Genomic DNA, 25,637 nt, shown 5'->3' on the forward strand with positions numbered 1-25,637 from the left:
ATATTTAGCATGCTACAATCCAATAAGATCCCTGGAAAACATATTTATGCCAAAGATGAAACCATGAGTGTATGCAGTCCTTATACTACTTCCATTTGGGGGTTTAATTTGAGCAGGGAGGGTAATTCAGGGAGAATTAGCCTTAGATTAGAGATGATAGCATGAGGGAGCAGGACATGGCTTTCAGAAGCTCTAGTGCAAAATGGAGAAAATTGAACAAGATGAGGCGCCGACATACAGTAAAAGATGTCAACAACAGCCTCTGTGTTAAAATCTAAATATATGATATCTTTAGATTTATGATCACTTGGAGTATTTTGCTTATTTCATTTGACACTATATTAATGCTGCTGCATCTCTGGAACAAATCAATAAATTCTCTCTTTCTCACTACTGCGTTATTAAAACAACCTAATTTAGTGCAAAGCTGCAAAACAACAATACGTGAATAACAAAAAAGCAACTTGCACTAATAAATGCAAAGAAATGAAAACAATCTCTAGTAAATCACTGATAAAGAAAATGTTAATCATGAACTACTTTGACTAAAAAAGAGTTAATTAATTTTAGTTTTTTTCTAAAGCTTTTCTTCTAAACACTTCACAGTTTGTATAACACAGCTTTCAGTTTCTCATTAACGGTTGGAAAAAAACTAAACATCCCTAAAGGTCAACTTGACTTTGGGGAATACCGATGAGCATGTCATGGCCTTCATTGCTAATCAAGAACCCACATTTTCAAATGCAAATATAATTATTAGTTTCAATTATTATTATTTTGACATCATTTTAACATTTTCATTGGGAATGAGCAGGATGGATAAGATTAGAAATGAGTATATCAGAGGGCTAGCTCAGGTTGACATGATTTGCACATGTGCAGAGGAGGGATAGTGGATATGTTGGGTAACAAATGGATAAAGGATGTTGAATGTGGAGCTTCCAAGCAGGAAAAGAGGAAGATTCATGGATATAGTGAAGGAGGACAAAGGGTTGGAGGCAGATGAATAGCATTCTCAGTATTTCTGTAGAAAATCTTTCAGTCTTGTTATTTCATTTCTCAAAAGTCATAATTGGTTCAATTGATTGTTTCAAATGCTATTTTTCTTCCTCAAACACCCCCGAGCTTTGGCAGCCCACCTGTATGTCCTGCAGAGTTCAAAATCGTTTACTTGTGTGGCACATTTATGTGACAGACAGAACTCTAAATTCATGTTATTCAGAATAAATTAGTTGTGGGAATAGGGGATAAATTGCTTACCCTTCCCCAAGGGTCAGGGCATTTAGCCATTGATATTTAGTGACATTTCCACCTGGTCCAAATGATGCTGAGAGCACAGACTGAGGTCAGACTACAACTCAGACAAGCCCTGGGCTCTTCCCTCACACATATCAATACCTTCTTTAACCTCCTCTATTTAGATAGTACAACTCCCTGCCTACCACTATGATCTATAAAGTCAGAAAGTGATACACACAACCTTGCATGCAAGCCAGCAATTCAGCGTAAGTGATTTATACAGTCAATATCACTGCCTGTTCTCCAGTGTATATAACCCATGTTTTTCCTTTATAAACCTGTGGATAAAATACATTTAGCATCTTTTGCCATGACTCAAGCTTCTGTGCTAATGCCAAAGCATTATTTCAGTAATGCTTGAGTAGCACATCTGAAATGCATTCTTAATGTCTCACTCAGTAATACGTCAGCAGTGTCACATGGCTGCTATCCATTAATGCCAGCTGACTGAGGTATCATAAATCCAGAGAGATTCATCTTCTGCAGATTAAATGGAGCGGGAGAAGTTTAAGCTGTTGCCACCCCCTGACACCTCTGCCACCACACACACCCACACACCCATAAAGAGACAAAAGTCTCACACACATGCACACACACAGTGCACAGAGAGCCAAGAGATGTCAAGCGAGTTGGATACTGAAGCCAAAGTAGCATGGAGATAGGCTAGTGATGCCTGAGGGTCGAAAGTGATGCCACAGCACAAAGCACACATAGACACATTCAAATGGACACACTAACACACACAACGGACAGGAAAAATGACAAACACACAGGGACACTTGAACTAGCAGCACTGACCTTAAAGCTCCAGTAGTTGGGCTGTTGCTGTGAAGTTTCAGGAAGGGAGACAGAGAGAATAGTTAGATATTTACGTCTCTGCTTATAGCTTAAGTTAAATATAAACAGAATATTGCGCAGAGCAAAGTAAACTAGTTACAAGACAGAGTCACGCTGCAGGCCACAAAAAGTTTTGCATTTTCCTCCAGAAAGCATCATTTGAACTCATTAATATTACTGACAGCCTCATCTAATAGGGCTCTCTGAAGTATTAAATGATTGGTGTTAATGCAAGTGGTCTCTGTGTTTTGCAAGCACTGGGTTCCAGCGTACCTAAAACAAGATTGCGTTGTTGGCTGTAACTGGTGAAGGTGAGGAAATGAAAAGAGTGAAATCGAATCAAGCAAGCAACCCACTCTGTAGCGGCAACGCTGGCCTCTCTCCCAGACTTCACCACCACAGGCAACCGAGCACTCTGCCTCCCGCTTGCCGTCTCCTGTCTCATCCATTCCCAATCCACCAGCTGCGCTCTTTTCATCAGAACCTCGAAATCTCACCTGCTTATTTTCGCCAGTGCATGCTGTATTTCTCATCTGTCCATTTGCCCTTCCTGCTGCTCTGCCACATACTAAAAGGCGCTCGCATTTTGGCAGAGGTCTCTGGCTTTCTATAAAGCCATAATTACCCCACAGTCAAATCCAGGCCAATCCACTGATGGCTCCAAAATACCTTAAACTGACATGGAAATTAAAAAAAAAAAAGATTGCAAAAGTCCATGAATTTTAATTCTAATCCAAACTGTTATTCTTGTTCTTATTCTTATCTGCAGGCAATTTTCAGTCCATTCAGTCCCCGTTCTCCAGAACCCACATTAGTCTCCTGGCAGATGAATTTTTTTCTTTTTCTTTTTTTTAAGCGACAAGTTTTGATTTATGATAGTTGGTGGTTTTTCATTACCCGCCTCCCATTCTAATACAGTCTCAACAAAAGCCAGATTATTTCTGTAAACACGAGAATCAGGGCCAGTGATTACTAACTTATTGCAACCCAAGCTTTCACTTAATGTTCCCTCACTCTTTTTCAGCTCAGGTGTTTCTGTCACTCTATTTCCTTCCGTCTTCTCTTTTCGAATCGAGATGCAACTGTTTGCTTGGCCTTGACACAGAATGAAGTGCTATAATTAAATTAATGCAAAGCAGTAAAGTTTCCTGGGCAAGAAGGTAGCAGCAGTAAACTACTGTGTGCTGAAACCCCCTTTGCAGCTCTTTTCAGTCAGTATACAAGGTGTTTTATGGCTCTGATGAAAACAGGAGAGGAAAACTTTAAATGTTTTGTAGCTACTTTACATAAATGAACAGATAATTATTTTATATTATCAGTTTTGAATTAAAGTGTGAATCTTGAACGCCACACCAACAAAAAGAATAAAAAAAAAAATAAAAATCACAAATGCACTAAAAAGACAATAAATGCTTTTTACTTCTAGAGCTATTCTACTAAAATTTTATTATTCTAATGATGAATTATTATTATTTTTCCCAGTACTTTGACTTTTTGCATCAATAGCACACATGATGGCTCGATGGTGTAGCGGTTCACGCCATCTAACAAGCAAAAGATCCCATCCCAGGAGGAGACAAATCCTTTTGAGGGTGTGTCAGGAAGTGCATCTAGCGTAAAAAAAAATCTGCCAAATCAAACGTGCCGAGTGGGTCCCTTGTGAATAAAGGAGCAGCTGGAAGCAGCCACATCTACAGCACTCACGGAAATCATGTCTATATGGTTACCTAAAAATAAAAAGTTGCCAGAATAGCAAAATTTAATTGATTTTTTTTAGACAGAAGATACTGTATATACACACAAACAGGCTGGAGAGGGGGGAGCTAAATATCAAAATACGTTTCCATGTTTCCCTGATATCTACGCTGCACTGATTGTACACTTCTCTTGAATAATAAAAGTCCATTTAATATGTTTTGGAAGTATTTTGAGACTTTTGCAACATATTTTAAATCTTGCTTTTCCTGACGTCTGGCAGGAGGTTCAGGCTGCTGAGGTCCTGATAGACTCAATAGACTCAAGGACAGCTTTTACAACAGGGCAATGGCCCTAATCAGTGCAAACAGCTGACCTGATTGACTACCTCCCTGGACTTTTTTTGGGGGGGTAACAACAATAACAATAATAATATTTATAAAAAACAACGTGCAACAATAATTAATGTGCAATAATAACAGTGTGCAATACACAAAGACTTATTCTTCATTTTATTACTAAGTTAAGTTACTGTGATGTGTTGTGTTGCATATAGTGCCAACGTGCGACAGTTTTCCAAGTTCATCATACTATTGTACTATGTATGACTGTACAATGACAATAAAGAGTTATCTTATCTTATCTTTAAATCAGCATGTAGTTTGGACTCAGCATTAGACTTGGGATCAACTGCACCAACCTACCAGAACATCCCAAAAAGGGAAAAATATCCATAGCTCAGAATATCTGCGCTATTCCTTACAAATCTGTGTTTTGTTATATATGATAGACAACAGCTTTAGAAGGCTGCTCTAAAATTATTCAGGTTTCGTGAAGTGGCTGCTGTCTTTGAGTTCATCTGTGCTTGTCTCTTCTTTTTTTATACTGCATCTCCACTATATAAACAAAACCTGCTTGGAGCTTACACAGTATACAATACAAAACTGGTTTAATAATCCTGTGATATGGGCCGAACAACAGTAACAAACTAACCACCTAAAAAATGAAACACTGAAACCTTTAAATCTCACTCAAAGCATTGTGTGCCATTTTGTTATTTTATTCTCCAAGTAATGTTTTGCTAGTGTAGAGTGGAGTTGTTCTAAGTATAATTTTAAATGTGTATGACTGTGCTTAGGCTCACTGGCTCTGAGACAAGTAGGACGCAAATTTATATGGCGCTTAATCTCTACCCACGCTTCTTTTTCCCCGTGGTATATAAATTTCTACCAACATGTCAAAGCAGTTGCTAGAGAAAATGACTCTTTGGTGTGATGTCCCCTGCCGAACTCGAATGCCTTGTATTGTTGCTGTCCATAGAAAACCACTTATCTTCAAAGTCCACAGGATTAAATTAACCAACATTGGTGATAATAAAGAGAAAACTCTTTGTGGATGATTTTAAAAAGTTCTCGTTGTTCACAGGAACACACTGGATTTGTAAATCATCTGGTCAAAAAGCAGACTCTCAGTTAGAGATTGAAGGTCAGTGATAAAGTGGGTCGCTTTTGGGGATATGCCAATACACAATCCTTCAGGACTGGACTTAAACTGACCTTCAATACCTGATCATGAGTCCATCATTTATTAACTGTAGCCACTGAGTTTTGTCCTTGACAATTTGTCGAACTGACAGGAGCTCAGGGGCAGCACCGGTGCATCATAAATAATTGCTGTTCATTTGTTCTGACAACCTTAATGATTTTATTTTCCCACAAAGCTGAATGACTCAGAGGCTTGGCTTTAATGGTGCAGAAGTGATTTGTGGTCTTGTGTGTCTGTCTCTTCCCAGTGTTTCTCTGTTTGTTGCTTTAATGAGGCTAACTCACACTAAAGTAAACACATTTTTATTGTTCTTTAACCGTTGCTCTGCTCTGACAGCTGCAGATACACTTCACTTGGACTTTGATTTGCAAATATTCGAATGTGAATGTGAGAGAGAGCAAACTGGAGAGGGCTTATTTCAATGTAGATTATTTCTCTTTAGCAGTTCTCCATGCAGGCAATAATCACTGCCATTAAAGAACATCTTCTGGGAAGAAATCATATTCAACACCTTAGCCTATAGTGCCAGTCGTTATCACTCTAATCCCAGATGAACAGATGACAGAGTAACTCTTGACTGTAGCTCTGCTACTTAGCTCAAATCTACACATTGTCATATTTTAACTTCCACTTGAATTAAATAGGCTGCAAGCCCCACTTAGACAAAATTACTGATAGATGTTTGAACTTAGGGCTGGAGGGTTAAATGCATTTCTCACTGCAAAGTTAAGACATCTATATATTTACGCATAAGCTTGTGTTTGTGCACTTACTGGGGTTAACCACAGAAATCTAACAGAAGGACTTAGTCTCGCAGAGTGGAGCGCTGCATTACCTGACCTGCATGTAAAACAGGCTGCACTCGCTCCACCCCTCCTCCACCTCTGTCTCTTTCTCATGTCGTCATCCTCTCTGCACCCCCGCCCCCCTCAAATCAACCCTTCTTACTCTTTCTCCCTCGATCCTCCTCCAGTCCGGTGTTGTGTCTAAACATCACAGCAGCTTCTCCGTCTCTCTCTCTTAAAAACGCACACATTAATCAGCAAATTACTGCTCAAACAGAGACACAAAGGACGCTGTGAACAGCTTATACATCAGCCGCCGTGTAGCTTGCTTTGTGAGCATATGCACGCCGTCTATACAACCACAACAAGCACAACAGGTATGCACTCTAATCCCAGCGAGCACATGCCCTCCCAGAAACACACAAACACACAAACTCTCTGCGGCAGCCTCCAGTTTCCAGTCTCATCTCACCTGCAGTGCACCTGTGCCTGTCCACCACTCCAGTCATCCCAGGCTGTTCGTCAGGTACAGTGAATCCTCATCGTGCTTTCGCCTGTCTCTCCCTCCCTGAGCTTCTCTTACCCACCTCCCTCTCTTTCACTCAATCTCCCTCTCTCGCTGTCTCGCTCTACAGTTGCACATGCGGCGGAAACTCTTTATTTAATTCATTACAACACCAGCCGATTAACTCCTTCGCAGATGGGTGGCTGGGTCCTGCTGGTGCTGGCTAATTGAGCAGTGGGCTGCTTCACAGGCTGCTGCGCTCCTCTCCAGCTCCTCCTCCCACCCTCCCTCCTTCCTTGCTGTCCATGCTCTGCAAAACCACAAGATGACAAGAAATCCTGGGCTCTGCTGCTTCCTTCCCTGAGTGAAAATGCCCTGTCACCTATGGATCTGTCCACTCCACAGGCTGACACTTAATTTGAGGAAAAACACCTACCTTGAGCTTATTATTCCCCTGTCTCTTCTGGATTCATTGCACAATTCATCCCTCTCTACACAACCTGACCTTTGCAATGCGATATCCTCACCTACCATACATGGGAGAGGTTACCAAGGCAACTACGGACTCCACCTGCCGTTCAACCACCCTCCCGCTCGCTCGCTCACTCCGTCACTCTCTTTGATTCTTTCCCTTCGCCCCTGATGTGCTTTTCTTGTCACATCATTACACTAAATCTACCCGGTTTTAACACAGCAGCTGCACTGGAACACAGAGAGCATGTTTCTGCGTAGTGTGTGTGAGACAGAGAGCCATGAAACTGGTCAAAGCATGAAGCACATTTAGAAAGGGGGGAACAAAAAGCGAGGAGAGCAGAGGAGAAAGATTATTTCGATGTGTCCGCACCTTAGCAGAACCCCTGCTCTGGTCTGAAACCCTCTTCTGAAGGCGGCACCATGCTGAGTAGCATCCTGTTGCAGCACCTCCGGCACGGTTCTTTGATCTTTGTATTTTTTTAATCAGGGTTTCAACATTTTGTGCTAATTTGAGAGGACATCTCTCATCTTTAACTCTATGTAAAGTTTTGCTACTTCTTCAAGAAGTAAAACAAAACAAAGCATTTTATAATGACACCTGTTACACCTACAAAACTACCTGACACACCTCTTTTACGTCTTTTCTATCTAGGTCGGTGTCAAACTGCGTGCTCGTTTCACTGTTGATATCACCAGCAAGATGCCTGTTTTTTTACCATTTAATAATCCATTTAACTCCACCTAAGTAATGGGGCATTCTGTGTGTACAGACAGCATGTTTTTTTGATTTTTTGGTTTTGTTTTTTGGCGATGTCACCCACTGAGAAAACAGTAGTATGTCCTGAATTAAAAGCAGCACCTGCCAAAAAAGCACCATAAATGGAGTAAAACCCTGCAAGCTGGTTCAAGGCAAGCAACTTGAGCTGCGCTACGTCATACAAACGTAACATGACTCACGTCCTGCTGTCGTATATCAATAACACTGTCCCCATTTGATGGTGTATTTATACTTTTCTCTCCCTATAACAAATCAGTGCTGCTGGAGCCCTGCACCCACCTGTTGGCTCCCCTATCGCTCCCAAATTTCTACGCGTGTGATATTTGTGGGGGAAGAGATGTTCTCTGGGCTAAGATACCAAATTCTAGCTCTGCTGCTGTAATAAATTAGTCATTTCAAGCTTGAGTTGTCTTTTGGAAGTATCTCTGGAAATGGCAACAAAGTGAAAAATAGAAACAGTCGCAAGTACATTAACTAATAAATTAATATTAATTACTTGTTCTCTTGCGGATCGCTCTGATGTACCCCTCATGCTGGCGTGGGAGGGTGAGGGCGACGGTGGGTTGTGGTGAGGGCTGTGGTGTGGATGCTGAAGCTGCTGCTGCTGCTGCTGCTGTTGTTGGTACTTGCTCTTCAGGTGATCCATGAAGGCGTCCCTCTTGCGTTCCATGTCAGCTTTGTGCAGGTTGGTCAGGGCCTCCAGGCTCTGCGCCGCACTGACTGTGTGCCGGTGCTCAGACGTATGCACCAGACCAACATTGGAGAAGCGCCGAGCATTGTTCCCCAGCGTCCGGTATTCCCGTGGATATTCCAGGTCATCTCTTGAGATCATGTGACCGCCAACACGCTCGGGATCTAAGAGACGAGGAAAGGGAGGACAAAGGAAAGGGAGAAAGGGAGGAAAGAAGGGTGGGAAGTATGCAGGAGAGAGGTGAATCATCACCCACACAAGCATGCAGAAAGATTTTAAGGTGGAGACGTACATACACACAGCAGGCACACATAGGTGGAAACAAATGAAGCAGAGAAGGAGAGTGGAAATATAAGGTACAAGAGAGAGCGAGAGAGAAAGAGAGAGAGAAATGGGATGGGATGTTAGACTATTTGCCACCAGGACAGAGCAGTTCCTTGCAGAATTATTGATTTCAAATGCTGAGGGAAGAAAAATGAGAAAAGTAAAATGCTTCTGCGGTACATCAAAGGAAGAAGCTCAAACTGAATTTGTTTTGCTGGATATTCCATTGTGATATGCCTGCTTGTCATCTTAAGTGGCTTTCATTGTTTTCTTGGAGAAACAGTGAAAAACAAACTACTGAAAATTGAGGTGATTGAAAGTCACATGGGAACATGAAGAGAACAGCATTTTCATTTCTCTCACTGTTCTTGTCCTTCCTCACCAACTCCTGTCGATCTGTGTGAGCATGCCCTCCATCCCATAACCCCGCGAGACATTTTCTCTACATATTCTTACTGTCTCTGCTGAAAGGTACTGATCCGGCTGTCCATTTTTAAGGAGGTGCTTCAAACTGACAGCCCTTGGCCTTTTGTCAGCTCTCTAACTGACAGACAACACAGCCCAAAGTGGAAGGAAAGAAAAGGACAGAAAAGGAGACAGTTGGAAGAAGACAGTGCGATTACACACATACACACACACACACACACACACAAATAATTGTGTGACTTGAATCATGAATGAATGATGGTGCGATAAAGAGCAGAGAACCTTTCAACCAGTAAGTTACCTTGCTTAGGAAAACAGGCCCCAGCGTTGGCTAGAAGAGAAACATGCCAAGGGTTAATATATGTGTTTGTGCACAGATGTGCAACCAAACACACCAGAACACATGACCATCAGAAAAGGGCTATCAAGAAATGATAGCACTTCGTCTGAATTACAATAAGTTAATGCATTATATATGCATTGTGATGTATTCATAAGGGTTCACATATGGTGAAATGGCTTTCTATGAATGCTAATAGTGTCTGACGGTAACTTGCAGAATGGTGAATGACTACAATCATGAATTTTACACAGAAATAATGTTTCCTAAAACTCCAACACATTTAACTCTAACAAAATATTAAACGTCAGCAGGTAGACGAGCATTTTTCTTTTCAACTCGATAATAAAAACTAATATTATTTAAAGTAAAAGCATGAAAAGTGCTGAGGCTTAATAGGGCTGAATGAAGTGCACCATATGTACATTAAATTCACATCAGCAACATTAGCACGAGCTGAACAAGTGAGCAGCGGAGGGAGGCTCCTCGGGGCAGAAGCAACAAATGGACTGTTAATGAACGCAGAAGTGACGAGAAAGCCGGCCAGATGGAGGCTCCGACGCTCTCTGGTGGAGAAACCTTAACACAGAAGGAGTCTGTTAAGAGCCGAAGGTCTGTGATCACTCCATGGCAGCTGCAATCAAACCGTGCACTCATTGTGAACCCATTTCTCACTCTCTTCGTTCGCCGAAAGATTCTGCACTTAAGTGTGAACTGCTGTCTCAACACCCCGCCCTACCACCCCGCACGTTATGAAGTGCTGATAAACTGAACAGGCAAAAGGCAAAATGGACTGACCTCCGAGCTAATAGCATTAGCATTGAGCTCTCCACTGCACACCAAGGCTGACGGCCATACTCATTTGGCCCCCTCTCAGTTTCCCAGATCTCTGGTTTACACCTCATTAGGCTGGAGCTTATTGTGCATCAGCTAACAAGGACCTGACTCAAGGGCCCCATTACAATGGCTGGCAAAGCTGTGCCTATGTAGTATGGCTTATTATGCAACTGAGTAGCAGCGTTGACAGTGAAAAGCTGAGTACACTAGGCTGCCTATAGACAGGCATAAAACTAAGAAGAGAACGAAACATCAGCAAACATTTATAGTACAGCCAAGAGTTTTATAGAGTCCTATAGACTGACTGTGAAACTTTTCACAGTGAATACCCCCTCAAAAAACATTTGGCTCTTCGAGTGCCATCATTACAGCCGGTATTAAAATACAGTAGATATATAGTATATCTACTATAATTAGATATATAGTAATAGTATTTTTACTTGAAGTTAAGACAACACATGGGAAAACGTTTTAAGGGTAACGAGGGCTAAATCTACAGCAAAATACAAGCACTGGTGGCAAGCCCTTATTAACTGTTAGCTAAATAATTCAAACCTCTTAACAACAATAATGCATCAGTGCTGGTTAATGCCTGGAAAAAAACATTTAGGACATTATCACTACACGGTTGTTCTCTAGAATGATGGCGTAAGCAACTAAACTGGCCTGGATATGATTTTGTTTCTTTCTCCTGGAAATTAAGTTTAAAAAGTGGGGATAATTTTATGATACTCCTTTGCTAGGCATGTTTTCACGTCTGATTATCAAGAATCTGTCAACTACAGAGGAGTTTCCTTAGGCTTATGTATCTCAGGGAAACAAGATGAGTGTAGAAATGTTTCCTATCTTCAAAATGAGTTCAACAGATGTCAGATAATTGGAAATTCTTTAATATCAGGTCTGTATTCAGGCCAATATCCTATGTGGCTGTGCATATGTTTTAGTAAGATTTTATGTCATAGCAGAAGTCAAATGGCTTGCAAACGTCAGCCAAAATGAATAACTCAGTATTTCTTTGTAACACTCGTTTCAAATCCAACCCAAAAACTTTCCAAACTGCAGTTTGTGGATATTCTTTGCAAAGCTGTACACAAAGCCCTCCATCTTAAAAACAGCGGGAGTAAAAGTTGTGTGGGCAGGAGCGTAAGAATAGAAAATGGAAACAGGTTATTCATCTTTACTTTCGTCATTCTCAGCCAATATATTTCCACATAAGCTGGCAGACAATAACCCTGACAGTCAAAACAATCTGTAAAAGCCCACGCAATGGCAGCATCATTTAAACACACATAAAAAGACGGGTTGGGGGAGGATTTCTAGTGTACACTATATAACAAGAAATCACTTTCTGTCACAAAGTCTGGGTCTGCAGCGCACCAAATTGCAACTACAAAGCGCCTCCGGGAAAAGTTGCAGGATGTTGGTCAGCTAAAAAACAGAGGACTTGAATGACAACAGGAGCCTGCAATGAGAACTGATAAGATCTGTGAGCCCAATGAGGCCTGAGCTGCATTACCAAGATAGAGGCCACAGTCAAGTGCATTAACCTGTCTAAATAAAAAGAGCCTGCTGCGGCAAGCTCAGAGAGATAACACAAGACAAACAGAGGAGAAGAAATTACAATCCTGGAAAAATAGATACAATAATACAGTCCAAAAAATCCCAACAAAAAACAACTAACAACAAATGCAGCCTGATTGCACAGTCTAACTCCAGTGATGTTTCTCCCGGTTTATGCAAAATGCATGAAGTCTGAAACCATCTTCCATCAGTGAAGATTTTTCTACAAATTACAGATTATGCATAAAAAGAAAGTTGCTTAAAAAACAGGGCTCATACTAGTCATCCCCCCCCCCCATAATCACCTCATCCTCCTTAACGTTTCTCATCTATCTTTAAATGTAGGCAATTTCAGTTTCTGACGAGGTATTTGCCAAACCACCCACAAAAACTATTAAGAGACATACATGCATAATATTAATCTCTATCACTACAACCAAATTCTGGACTGTATACGAAAACGTGTTCTTACAGCCACCCACTGAGCTGGAGTTTCAGCTCAGGAAGAGAACTTGCTACTCATCATATGCAAAGACATATGGTATGGAGAATCAGGAGAAGGGGTTTGGATTCGCTTTTTGCTGGATTTGGAAGAGGCAGCCTGTGCAGCTTTATATTTTCGGGATGTTAAACATGTGGGTCAGAGAGAGCAGGGGGTGTATGAGAAGTTTTAAGTCCCACAGCATGATAAGAGAGCTGCAAGGTGCAAATAATCAGAGCTCTGGATTCCTTAATAGCTAAATCTAATTTCACAGGCACTTCAAAACACTTGAGTCTGCACATATTGTGCCATATGCAGGTGCAATTTAAGGCTTCTGAATAAGCATTGTTTGAGAGGATACAAATATGAATAAACATTCTTTTGACATAAAAAAAAAACATGATGCTTGCAGTTAAACAGTATTTTGGAGATGCAGTTATTGATAAATGTGGAGCATTTCTCCTTTAATCAATAATCATTTGGTCTGCACAATGTCAGAAAAAAATGAATATTTCTGTTATCATTTCCAACAGTTAAAGGTGATATCTTTAGTTTTCGAAAGTACTCTGGTGAAACACTAAAGAAGCTAAAATGCTATCATCTAGCTAAACAAGTTAATCAGTAACTAACTGAGGGATTGCTTGTCTACTTATTTAGGTGGCAGTAAGAAACAGGAGGAAAGAAAGCTATTTTTCCTATCTGTGAAATGTGAAATAGTTAAAGTATGAAGTATTTTCTAAGTTACTTTGTGTCTGAAAACTCTGGCACATGCTTTTTTCTAGTGTTTTTCAATAGTCTCGACTGTGCATTATCAGACAGCAAGAAGCAGAAGTGGCAAGAGGGAATAAATTAACGAGTAAGTGTAGCAATAGCTAAGAAAAACTCAATCATCTCTTCTAATTGGCCCTCTGGCCCTGTTGTTGCTATCAAAAATATTTTTTATAAGTGAAACTTCTTTTGATTGCTTTCTTTTTGGATTTTTGAAGTAAGTATTTATTTTTATAACTCAATGTCCTCCTTATGCAGACGGTTGGGAAAACAAGGCGAGCACTTCCCTGTAAAGGCAATCTAATTTACTGCTACCAAGGCAAAGCTCTTTGCGGAATGCCGGCTGCGGCAGGACAGACTAGTTGATTATTAAACCTGTGAAAAAGTGGGGAAGATATAAAATTAAGCAGAAGTAGGTAAAAAACTGCAAATTGCAAATCCGGCTCGTCTGTTGAGGCTAAAGGCAAAAGGAAATTTGCAAAGCCTAAAGCTGTTAGCAATTTTAACTCGGTGCACTCCAGTGGGAACACTTAAAACAAACAACCAGAAGGAAAGAAGGGCATGTCAGGATTAACTATAACCTCATGAAAACCCAACAATCAGGACATTATAAACCCTGCAGGTCACAATTCAAGAAAGAGGCTATATCTCCATAATGAATAAGCCGTAAAAAGAGTACTGTGAGCTGCATTATCAAAGATAGAACAAGGGTGGTTAAAAGTCAGGTAAGGTTAAGATGAGGTAAAATGCAGTCGCTACTGATTTTCCAACTGCAACAAGTGACTTGTGTCACAGTGATTGCAAGCTGTCACACATCTTGAAATCTACCGTAGCTGATATGAAGGCAACCATTTGAGTTTCATTGAATACAGCGCCAAAAAATGACTATGAACTTGTAAAAATAACCCCCCCTTCTCTCTTCTCTTGCTCTCTCACTGTTTGCGTCTGCTATACACTTAGAGCGATCAGGCTCCGGGTTAAAACACACACACACACATATAACCCAGCAGGCATGTGCTATTCAGTTTTTTCTCTCCATTAAGGTAATCTCTAAAAGCTCAGAGGCACTGCTGTGCCAGGAGAGGAGAGTTAAAAGGGGTGAAAGTGACGGCTGGGCAGAGAGAGCAAGCCATCAGGAGAAGGTCAGCCTGCCTGTCTGAGCTGCTGGATGGAATAACAGGCCAAGGCAATCATAAGGCTCCAGACAGCCTCACATATAACTGACAGAGACAACTGTAATCTGTTGCGCCACACAAAGCGATAGGGGGGACGCCTACTTGATCATTAAAACATGTACAATACAAAGCAACACGCCCATCTTTTCACCTTTTGCCCTCCACTGTCTATCTATTATCTGTGCCTCTCTCCCACCCACAAACCCAGCAGCCTCTAACTTTGTTTCCGTGGCAAACTTGGGAATACTACAGAGGCAGCCAAGTTAAAATTGCAGCAGTAATGTGGATCCAGCAAAACACCTGTTAATACACAAAGGCACACAATCGAGCAATTAGAGCACGCTACGGCTCCTCTGAAACATCTCCGGGGCCGTCTGTGGCTGCAAACGACAAATGTGTGTGTACTCAACTGGAGGATGAATGCGAGAGATGGAATATAAGTGTGACAAAGACATTCTGGAAGGGGAGGAGAGACCTGGGGAGAAACAGGTGGTGGTAGCTAGCGTATTGCATCTCTTTGTTTCACTTATCGTTCTGGTAAAAGCTGGCTGTCTTTTTTTTTTCATTCAAAAATAACAGCAGTCCAGCAGCAGGTGAGAAAGCCTCTTAATTACAGCCTGTTGTCGAACCCGGTCAGGCAGCATGGTATTGCCACTGGGTGTGAGGAAGACACTCCAAACACACTACATTACATCAGTGCTGCCACATTTACCTCACTGGGGAGCTCTACAATAGGTTGCCAGATGGAGACAGGCAGGCGTGTTAGAGTTAAGAGAGAGCTGATGAAAAATACGTTTGGCGAGAGATACTTCAAAGAGCTGCAACCTAACCTCGAATCTCAACAGTGTTTTAGCTCATTTACAACAGCCAAACAACAATTTTAAGTAAATCCACCACACAGTATGTCTGGTTGCAGTTACAAAGTTTGATTTAAAGTGTGTACATCACCAAAATGATCCTTAAACTTATCCTTATAGGCCATAAAGAGACACTTTAGGAAAAGATTTTCTACTTCTTATCAAACCAGAGTGCGATTAGAAAATTACATATTTTAATTCCAGTGAATCAAATCTGTAAATTAAGGAGTAAATAGCAACCCTATACCAATGAGTCCAGTCAACACGGACTGTGATTGAACTTGTTATAAAAATCCCCCGGCTGCACTGCTGCCAAATGAAGCAAATGAAATCCTACAACCATTTTAGTCACAGCAGTATGAGGCCGCCTCTTCACTGAATGTGCCACGCTCAGTAACCTTCGAAGGGTCCAAACCACCGGAGAGGAGATAGAGATACATATAAAAACTAACAGTGAAATGAAATTGATAATATTATGGTGACAACTGATAGTCGGGGTTTAGAGACACATTACATCTCGAGTAGAACGCTAGAAAAAAACAACAATAAAAAAACCAAAAAGGACATTGTACACTCTCAGTATGAATGACAGAGATGCCCGAGTCATCATAACATCTCAAACAAGCTGCTGCTGACAATACAACCTCTGGCAGGGCGATGTAATGAGATTGGCCCGTTGCCACATCTACAGTGTATAAACACTGGGCACAATCAGCCGCACACACATAGCAGAGCTTGGCACAAACTGGTAGATGGTGTAGAAATCTGCAGACCACCTTTTAAAGTATCTGCATGGGTCCATGCTGTAAATGATGATGCATTATTATAGCTAATAAGATTCCTCATTGATCGCTGTTGCAAATGTGTCTTCCTGACTGATCCTGCCCACATGGAGATCAGAGTACAGTTTCAGTAACAGAGGGGTAAATGGTGCAGGTAAGTTTCTTCAGACATCAGGAATGTGGACTCCAGTTGAAACGCTAAAATCCAGGTCTATTTTCTTTTCTACTGATTTAAGGAGGAGTGTTAATGTATAACCATAATGACCTGATTCTACTGTATGCAGACAGCAAACAACAGGAATCGTGTGGACCACATCTGGTTTGGTAGAAAAGGTCCTGTATACACTTTTCTCTCACTTACTACACTCTCTAAGTGGCACCTGAACAGTTAAATACCAAATGGAGTTTTTGCCTTGTCCCTCTAAAATAGCATGATGCAATACACTGCTGAGCCTTTGAGTCAAGTGATGAAAGGAGCAACAAAACAAAGCATAAAAAAAAACCGCATCGCCTGTGGCCTTATCCAACTGTTTTTTCTTGTTTTCATTAGACGAATGCAGCACACTGAACTTTGAAACAATGGACGTCACTGCATGCGGAATACTGAATTTCCTTTTAGGGATTTAAAACAATCAGTTATTTTCCACAGCTGCATTTTCCTTTTCTTAAATTCATAACTGGGTGCCAATTTAGTTTACAGACTAGTAGCAGGTGATCCAAATGCTAAAAGGCTATAATGCAGTTGCCTGGGTGTGAATCGGCCTCAAAGACAGTCACTGCAAGTCTTCCCCTGGTCTTTCTCACATTCTTCTCTTTGCTGTTCTATCACAATAAAAGCCAAAATGTCTCAACTTTAAGAAACCAGCTTCTAGGTTTGAACCCATTGGTCCCCTAAGGCCTTTTTCTGGGGATTTGGCGTGTTTTCTTATTGCATGCACTGATTCAAGTGGAGTCCAAAGAAAGGTCCTCACATTAGATCCACTCCGTGTGCCTAAATTGGCTTCAGGTGCAGCAGCGAGCATGAAATGTTGTCTGTTTCTTTACATTAGCCCTGTGATGGACTGGTGATCTCTCACCCTATGGCATCTGGGATAGGCTCCACTCCTGCTGCGACCCTGAACTGGATAAGCAGCTAAGAACATGGAAGGAAATAAAGATGGAAATGAAAAACCTCGACATATAGTGGCATAATAAATCACGCCTTGAAAAAAGTAAAACTGAACAGTCCCCTTTTTAGATGTGAACAACCACCAAACAAAAACATAAAGGATGGAACTTTTTACAAGTTAATGTGATTGTAGAGAAACAAACTATTTCGGGAGAGAGAAAGGGGCAAGAGGCAAAATCCAAAGTTTTCCTGAGGGTTTCAACATGACTGTTTATCTTGCAAACAGGCCAACTCTGGCAAAGGCAAATGGATGACAACACTCATCCAATCAGGATCTGCCAGTTGTCCTCTTATCTTGCTCTCATATCAATAAATAAATCTCTCTAAGAACACACATGAACCGCTTGAAAAAAAGAGGTGCTCCCACTAAAAGCATTCAAGCTGCTGCATTGCACAACCATGTCTGAAGGACAGGGGGAGCCATAGCTAAAAATTAGAAAGCGGGAAGCGAAACGTTGCTAGAGGTCGCAGATAACAAAGGAAGCACCATAATGGCTGACAATAACTCTATCTTAAATTGCTTAGGTCTAATGGGTCATTATCTGCCCCACAGGCCCTGTTTTATTAACAGCAGGACACACCTGCACACACACAGTCACATATCCACATATCCAGATGCTTGCTAGAGTTTATAATGCAGCACACCCTAACTATAACATGACTGATGATGTGAAATCTGGTCGAGTAGCTGAGGCAGCAATGAAAATCTGAGGATATAAAAGGAAGATTTAAGAAGCCTTCGCTATCTGTGTTGATAACCTGAATGTTTACATATTCATAAGATGAGCAGGGTTATAATGACAGAGGGGGCAAGACGGGATGAGAGCAGTACTAAGAGAGCTATAAAGCTTTTTACAGCTGTGCTTCTATGTGTTCCCGTATTATGCTCCTACTTTAGACAATGCGGACTGTAAAAAGCTATTAAAACATACATAAAGACCACTATAATCATGGTATATATAATAATGAAGCAAATAACTGGTGTAATAACTAAGAAAGACCACCCAACCCTACTGCTCTACAGAGTTCCTATTTTATATTGCACATCATTTTCTTCTGATCTCAACTTTCATATTCTCCTGGCATCCTGGATGTAAAAATAATGTAATGTCTGAGTGGTAGTTCTGTCAGCTTCTCTCCCTGCTGCCAGCGGCCAAAAAAATCTATTATCCCAGCGTTAAAGGAGAGCGCCACCCATGTTACTCGTAAAAGTCTTTTCAAATGTTTGTGGGAGTACCACTGAAAAACACAGAGGGGTCTAAACCCTATAACTTAAAAAAATCTGAGGCTGAGAAGCTAGAAAGGCTATGTAAGCTGTTGGTGGTCTAGTTGCACGATAGGTAGCGTTCTGCTGCATCAATTTTGATGTATTTTTCCCCTCCTTCGTGGCAATATAGGAGGGGAATGCTGGATTCACTGGCGTGCACTCTTATGTAAATACACCTTTGTAATCTCTGAGGGCCACCCACAAGCACAATTATAGGAAGTAGTGTTAGAAGCACATACATTTTTAGAAATAGATTCAAGCAGAAGAAGTGAATTTCTTGTTATAGTACAGACTGATGGTTCATTAAGTTTGCTTTGGACAGGTCAGCGTGCTTTCCTGTTTCTTTGCTCCACAGGCTGGCAGCATCAGGCTGATTTCAAAACATCCATCTGCAGGTATGTCAACAGTCTCGGTAAGACACCCGAGGTGTCAAACTGAATCTCGGTAAAAGTGAGAGATGTGGAATGGCTCTTCAAAGATACCGCAAGAACCAGCTTTCAACTTCTAAAATGCTCCTTTGGGTAAAACCAGCAGGTACACAATGAAAAGAGTTGTGAAATAAAAGACGACTAACATAAAAATGCTTGTACATGATGGAAGTGTTGAGGGTATTCTTTCCTCGGGCGAGAAATCATTCTTCTTCTCTGCAGTGATCAGACAGGATGAATAATATTAAATTAAATAAATTACCAGATTGTTGAAAGCTCTTAAAAGGTAACAAAGAAAATGCATGCTGAGGTGACAAAGACAAAGGAATTTACCCATGATATTGTTTGAATAGAGCTAATATACCTTCTCCAGTAACAATGAGTGTGATCTTTTAATGACTTACAGTTGACTACAACCCTTATTAATTTATTTACACTGAATAAACGCTAACAAATGACGCATTCCACTGCTAAAGAAACACAGCACTGCATAGGCAAGCAGGGTAACTGCAAGCACTTACTACTGTTTCTTCTTGTTATTGTATCTAATTAAACAGTCGGCCCCAAAATAACATCATTAATAAGATTATGCCTATTCTAATATCAATTTACTGGAATGAAAGCCAAAACCTAATTTGCAAAGCTGAGGCTGTGTGTCTAAGTTTTCCAAATGATCATGTAATGATGTGTAATTTACACTAAATCTTGTCACCACAGCTCTGGTAAGGTTACTTATTTTTATAGGGCAGGATTACTGAGCCGGTTCTGACATGTAGTTGCTGTCACCCCTCCCAGCAGACCTGCTGCCAAGCCTCTTGTAGTATTAGCATTTTCATTCCAGACAGAGCCAACAGGCTAACCTAACGAGCAATCTCCCACAGGAACACATCTGTTGTCAGATTAGTTAGGCTCTGACCATGGGTCATCAATCAAAGTGGTGGATTACATTATGTACTGGAATTCATTCATTACTTACATCAGCTGATTAAATGGCATGAAGAGATGTAGAAAGAGCAATAGAGAGATGCCCGAAAATTGAGGGGGGGAAAGTTAAAGCATTCAGCTCCACAAATCAAACAGGATTAAATGTGAGTACAGTGAAACTGAGAAAAATGTGAATTGGCACCGAAACAAACGCATGCCTTGCTGCCTTTCAATCGGCAACATTATCATTTGTAAATGTCAATGTGCTCAATTTGATAACAAATCTATTTGCTATTCTTCATTTTTCTCAAACGGCACACATGAAAACGTAGGGTACTTTCTGATACAGTGGCGTTTTTTAATGCAGATTTGCTCAAATAAGTCCTAAACCTAAATTTGGTTGTAAAAATATTAATATTTTGTTATTGCCTAATAAATAATAGTGTATAACAGTTTTTGTTATTTCTTGTTTATTTAAGACAGGTGGTCTAATGAAATTGTTAGGCACTCTTATGGGAACAAGAAGCTGTAGGGCATCGTGTTGGCACCAAGTGAAGCCAAAAGGATCAATGATGAGGCCCTAACAGCCTAAGGATAAGCTAGACCTTTACCACAGTCATCTTTGTCTCTGCTAAAGTGTTTTCTGGCTCCTAGATAGAAGCTACAATTAGCTTTTCATGTCTTCTTTTTTTTTTTTTTTCTTCATGTCTTCTACCTGGAGGGGCAGGCATGCAGTCACAGTCACAAAATTGCTGATTTCCTTCAAATTGTGACAATAAACAGAAGCAATTTTCCTCTTTGATGGGAATTATCCTGACAGTTTAATTGGAATGCCGCTGCCAGAATTTTTTTTAATTGGAGGAACAAAACACACACAAAACTTACCTACAAGAAACTGGAAAAGAAATATAAAGGATCAATCAAAACAACCAGTACTTAGCCGCTATGAGTTTGACAGCGACTGTCACTGCAGATCGGTTACCTTGGCAACAGGTCAGCTGTTCTGCAAAGCCGTCAGCAGTTAGCTAACCCCCAAACACACGCGCGCACACACACACATTTGTCCAACAAGCATATGGTTAAAGGTTGCACAAGCATTATGGTGTGAGACGTAGCTAGTGACAGATGTGGCACAAGCAGGGTAGCGGAGATTACAAGTTGCTGAGACAACATGGCACATGAATCTGTGTTATGATACGGATCATCATGTGTCACAGTACAAACTGCTCTCTGTCAACTGGATCAGAGAGAAGACAAATAGAAAATCAGAAGATAGGAGGTAGGAGGTGGGTTTTGCTCCAGATGTCTGGTAGGAAACGGCTTTTAAAGGGCTAAGTTAAAGAAAAAGAAAAAAATTAAACACGCCTCTTTCATCTTCAAAACACATTTTCAAGTCGTCTGCTTTTGTGTTAACAAAACCCCCCATCTATTAGGACAGTCAGATCAGAAAACGCGCATGCTGAAAAAGTGTCACAAACACAAAGACGCCATGTTCATTTGAAGTCAAGCGAAAACTGTGACACAGATCAGAAAGGAATTCCCATATCTAGGATTTCAGCTTATTTAGCGGGGCTTTGTCATGACTGCTGTGATCCCAGTAGTAGAGGGGGGAGATGAACGGCACACAGCAGTCCCTAGTGGGGTGTCAGAGTAATTGCTTATTTTTAACCAGTCCCCAGAGGGCATCACAATGTGGGTAGCGGAGAAGCTCGACTAAACACTCCAAAACAGCAGCTCCACCTGCTCCTCCATATCTCTGTTGTCTGTCTCTTTGTCTTCATCACAAAGGTCAAAACAACAAATTCAACCTGGCAGGCTGAACTTTACCATTTACTTCAGTATGTGTCCCTCGGTAGTGTCAAAAGCCAAGCACAGAAAATACAAAGTATATTAGAGACACTGTCACAGTATAACTGGGAATTATGGTCAATAAAATGTTTGCCATTTTGTGTTTATGGCAGGATTTGTCGATGTAATGAAATGACTTCACTGTACAGTGTACGTGAAAGAGAAACTAAAACTCAAAGATCCCCAGGCGTACATTTATTTTTAAGTTCACTACCTAAAAAAACAGTTTCCCCATCACTGTGCAAGCTTTTACACAGGTGAGGATAAAATCAATTTTTATATGTTACTGTTCTTTATATTATATGGTATGATCATACCGTCTGTCAGTACTGATGATGCTTCTGTTTAGGGAATTATAAAAACTTTAAAAAGCATGGTTTTAGTCAATTTTATCTTTATTTTTTTTGCTGTACATTAGAGACTATTTTCCAGAATTTCTTTTTCTTTTCATGAGGAAAAAAAGGCATGACCTGATTTCAAGTGTTTTTTGCTCCAATAATCCACAGAGAAGCAGAGCAGCTTGCTTAGAGGGCATCTGAAAGACATTTCATCTAGTAAATAAGTGGATCCTCTGTAGCTGGTATTGCTTCTGTTCAATGTAACTTACAGTATTATGCTTTAATAGTGGGATGCTGCATTCTCTAGATAATGCACCATTATTTCATGTTGCTGTGCTTTCCGATCGCTTTTGAAGTACAGCAAGATTGAGTTACCTTGTCTTAACTAAATAAAATTTTGCATCTTTCTCATTTATCTTCTCTTGCGCTTGAACAATTGTCCTTCTAGGCATCACATTAGTGGAGACAAAACTCTGCAACAATCTATGCTACTTGTCTGTTTTCCCTATTCATTTATCATGTGCCCTGTGATCGTCATGCCTCTTAAAGATGTCTCTTTCCTCCTTTATCTCGCGCTTCTACTGCATGTCTCTATGTCTTTCATTTGGGTTGGCGTGCAAAAAGATGAATGGGATGGGGCAGTTTTACAGATGGATGCGTGGGGTTCTGTTGTGATGTACTGTAGGTGAGCGGGGAAGAGCAGCCAGTTGGCACGAAAGAGGAGGAGGAGATGACGAGTTAGACGTTAACAAGCTGTCGCTGCCAACACAACACAGCGCCCAATGCAACAACAAAAACAACAGAGACAACCCCCCGACAAGCCCGGTGCTATAAACAGCAATCAATATGAATCCAACACCGTTCCACCCACAGAGAAGAGGTACCCACTTTAGGTCAAGCTTGGACCAATTGAAACAAAATTAATGTGCGAAATCAAGCAGAAGCCTCCGGGTATGCAGAAATGCCAAGACCGGCAGTTCCTCAAATGGACACTTGAGGGTGGATCCAAACGAGAGTCAATCCCAACAGACTCTCACGTTAAAATGACCATTAAAAAGCACGTTTATGGTCTGGCACAAAAACCCCCTGAAGAGTTTTGATTTGAGATCGTTCCTCCCTTCACAACAACTGCAGGTGTGATTCTGTTTCTTTATCTCACTAGTTTAGATTTTATTTTTAGCATTTAAGTGGCATTACCTGACAAATAATATGAATTATTATGTGGTGCAGCACATTCAGATGCATGTGCTATGGTTTTGGTTTGAAAAAATTTTAGTGTTTTAATAACTTAGTTAGCATTCAGCAGTCAATTGTGTGTTGTATCCATACGAGTCTAAGAGGAAACATTTAATAAAACATTTTCATAATTAAGCAAATATTTCTTAACTTTTTCAAAGGCTTTTTATGGCTTATAGCTCATATAAATTAGAAGTCACGTGTCTCAGATTATTTGAAAGTTTCCTAAGATCAACCAAGAAATACAATACAGAATAATCCAACTTCTTAAAAGTACATGCATTTATAAACTCAATACTTTGTTGGCGTTCCTTTACCACAAATGGCAGCTTTCAGGTCGTCTGCACTTTTGGTTCAGGTGTTCCTCATCTTCTTCTGATGACAGACCACAGATTCTTTCCTGATTCATGTCAGGTGAGTTAGCTAGCCACGCAAACACACCAATAACATAGTGAGCAAACTAGTAGTTTTGGCACTGTGGAAAGTTCGAAGATGTAGGCAAATGGAAGCATGAAGCATAGTCCTGGTAGACAGTATATTCCAAACACTGTAGGATTCTGATATCAATATTTGGTGAATATTGGATTTAAAAATCCAACATTCTGATATAGCAGCTGATATTTGTTTCTTTAGGTACACGAAATATTAAACAGATTTCCCTAACATCTGTTAAGCGTAGTATTTACCTATTTACTTAATTAGGCTCTGCCAGATTATACTTGTGTTTCTGGCGTTCCCAAACATCTGTGTTGCCAACAAGGAAATTATGGAGTGCCCTCTGGTGGACAATTTATTTAATATCAGCAATAATAACATGGTTGAAGGGTTTCTCCCATCTGTCTTTTACCCTTTTAAATGTCATTTATCAGGATTGCAAATGCAGATACTGATAGATAAGCACATAGCCAATATTGGTTATAATGTCTAAAATCAGTCGGACATTAGTAGACAGCTGCACTGGCTTTGAGTGGACCAACCAGCACGAACACCAGTAGATGACATGGCACCCCAAATCATCACAGACTGTTGAAAATTCACTCTGGACTTCAAACACCTTGGTTTCTGTGCCTCTCCACTCTTCATCCAGACTCTAGGACCTTGATTTCAAAATGTAATGTAAAATGTACTTTCATCTGAAAAGAGGACTTTGAACAACTGAGCAACAGTCCAGTCCCTTTTCTCCTTAGCACAGTGAAGATGCTTCTGATGTTGTCTCTGATTCAGGAGGGACTTAATACAGAATGCAACAGTTGTAGCACCTTTCCTGAAGACGTCTGCACGCTGGCTCTTGATGCACAGACACCAGCCTCAGTCCACTCCTTGCAAAGGTCTCTCAAGTTCTTAAATCAACATCTGTTGACAAGACTCTCAAGGCTGCAGTAATTTCTGTTGATTATGCACCTGTTCCTACCACACTTTTCATTCTACTAAACTTTCCCTTAATATGCTTCAATACAGCGCTCTGCGAACATCCAGCTTTTTCAGCAATGACCTTCTGTGGCTTACAGTGATTATGGAGCGTGTCAATGGTTGTTATCTGGACAACTGTCAAGTCAGCAGTCTTCTCCATGATTACAGCTTTATGAGCTGAACTAGACTGTGAAATACACACTATTTATACTGTAGAATATTTCATTTGAGTAAATTACTATTGAAAGAATGAGATACTGGATTTCCATTTTTCATGAGTATAAGCCAAAATCATCAAAATCACAAGACTTGTGCAATTCTTGTGTTAAAGGTCTTAAAGCGGTAAAGATGAACCGCAAAAACCAATAAATGATGTCACTTTCTGAGTTTGAGTTTTCTTTCTTTATTTTTTTTTATTGTGGTGAATAGCAATTTTAGTTGATGAAACTTAGAAATAGAGCAGTAAAGTTTACTGTGCCCTTCCAGGCTAACCTCAGTGTCTCAGCTCACTCCCAAATGGCTTACTGCAGCAAAACGAGGATTAGCCAATGTTGCTGCCACCACTTCAAAACACTTTAACTGCAGCAGTCAAAATCAATCAAACCAAAGGAGAGAGAACATCAAATGTGTTCTGTTGCTTTTTGGTTAGTTTGCTTTTTTTGACTTTAGATAGCTTATTGGGATGTACATTTAACATTCAGTTTCCACTAATTTAAATTTACAGGAAACCTTTTGATTCCATATTATACCATGTAAAAGCTCTGAATGCTACAGTGCTCCCTATAGTATACTTTTAGTCACTTATTGTATTATATCATGGGACTAATAGCTGCAGGGCTTGGTACAGGCATGCCAAAAA

At 40.6% G+C, this 25,637-nt stretch overlaps 1 protein-coding gene across 3 annotated transcripts in view; it reads right to left on the reverse strand.

Moving 5' to 3' along the window:
• si:ch211-278a6.1 (SRC kinase signaling inhibitor 1) overlaps positions 1 to 25,637 on the reverse strand; it is a 121,047-nt gene that overhangs the window by 47,590 nt on the left and 47,820 nt on the right. For all 3 annotated transcript variants that reach the window (XM_042218606.1, XM_042218607.1, XM_042218608.1), the window contains exons 2-4: positions 9,661 to 9,690; positions 8,415 to 8,773; positions 2,098 to 2,124 (exon numbers count right to left, since the gene is read on the reverse strand). In XM_042218606.1, the coding sequence (XP_042074540.1) occupies positions 2,098 to 2,124; positions 8,415 to 8,773; positions 9,661 to 9,690 (416 nt within the window). The remainder of the gene's footprint in view (positions 1 to 2,097; positions 2,125 to 8,414; positions 8,774 to 9,660; positions 9,691 to 25,637) is intronic.

Source organism: Haplochromis burtoni, unplaced genomic scaffold (genome assembly GCF_018398535.1).
Source record: "Haplochromis burtoni strain Fernald_Lab_line unplaced genomic scaffold, NCSU_Asbu1 Contig_21, whole genome shotgun sequence".
Lineage (NCBI taxonomy): Eukaryota > Metazoa > Chordata > Actinopteri > Cichliformes > Cichlidae > Haplochromis > Haplochromis burtoni.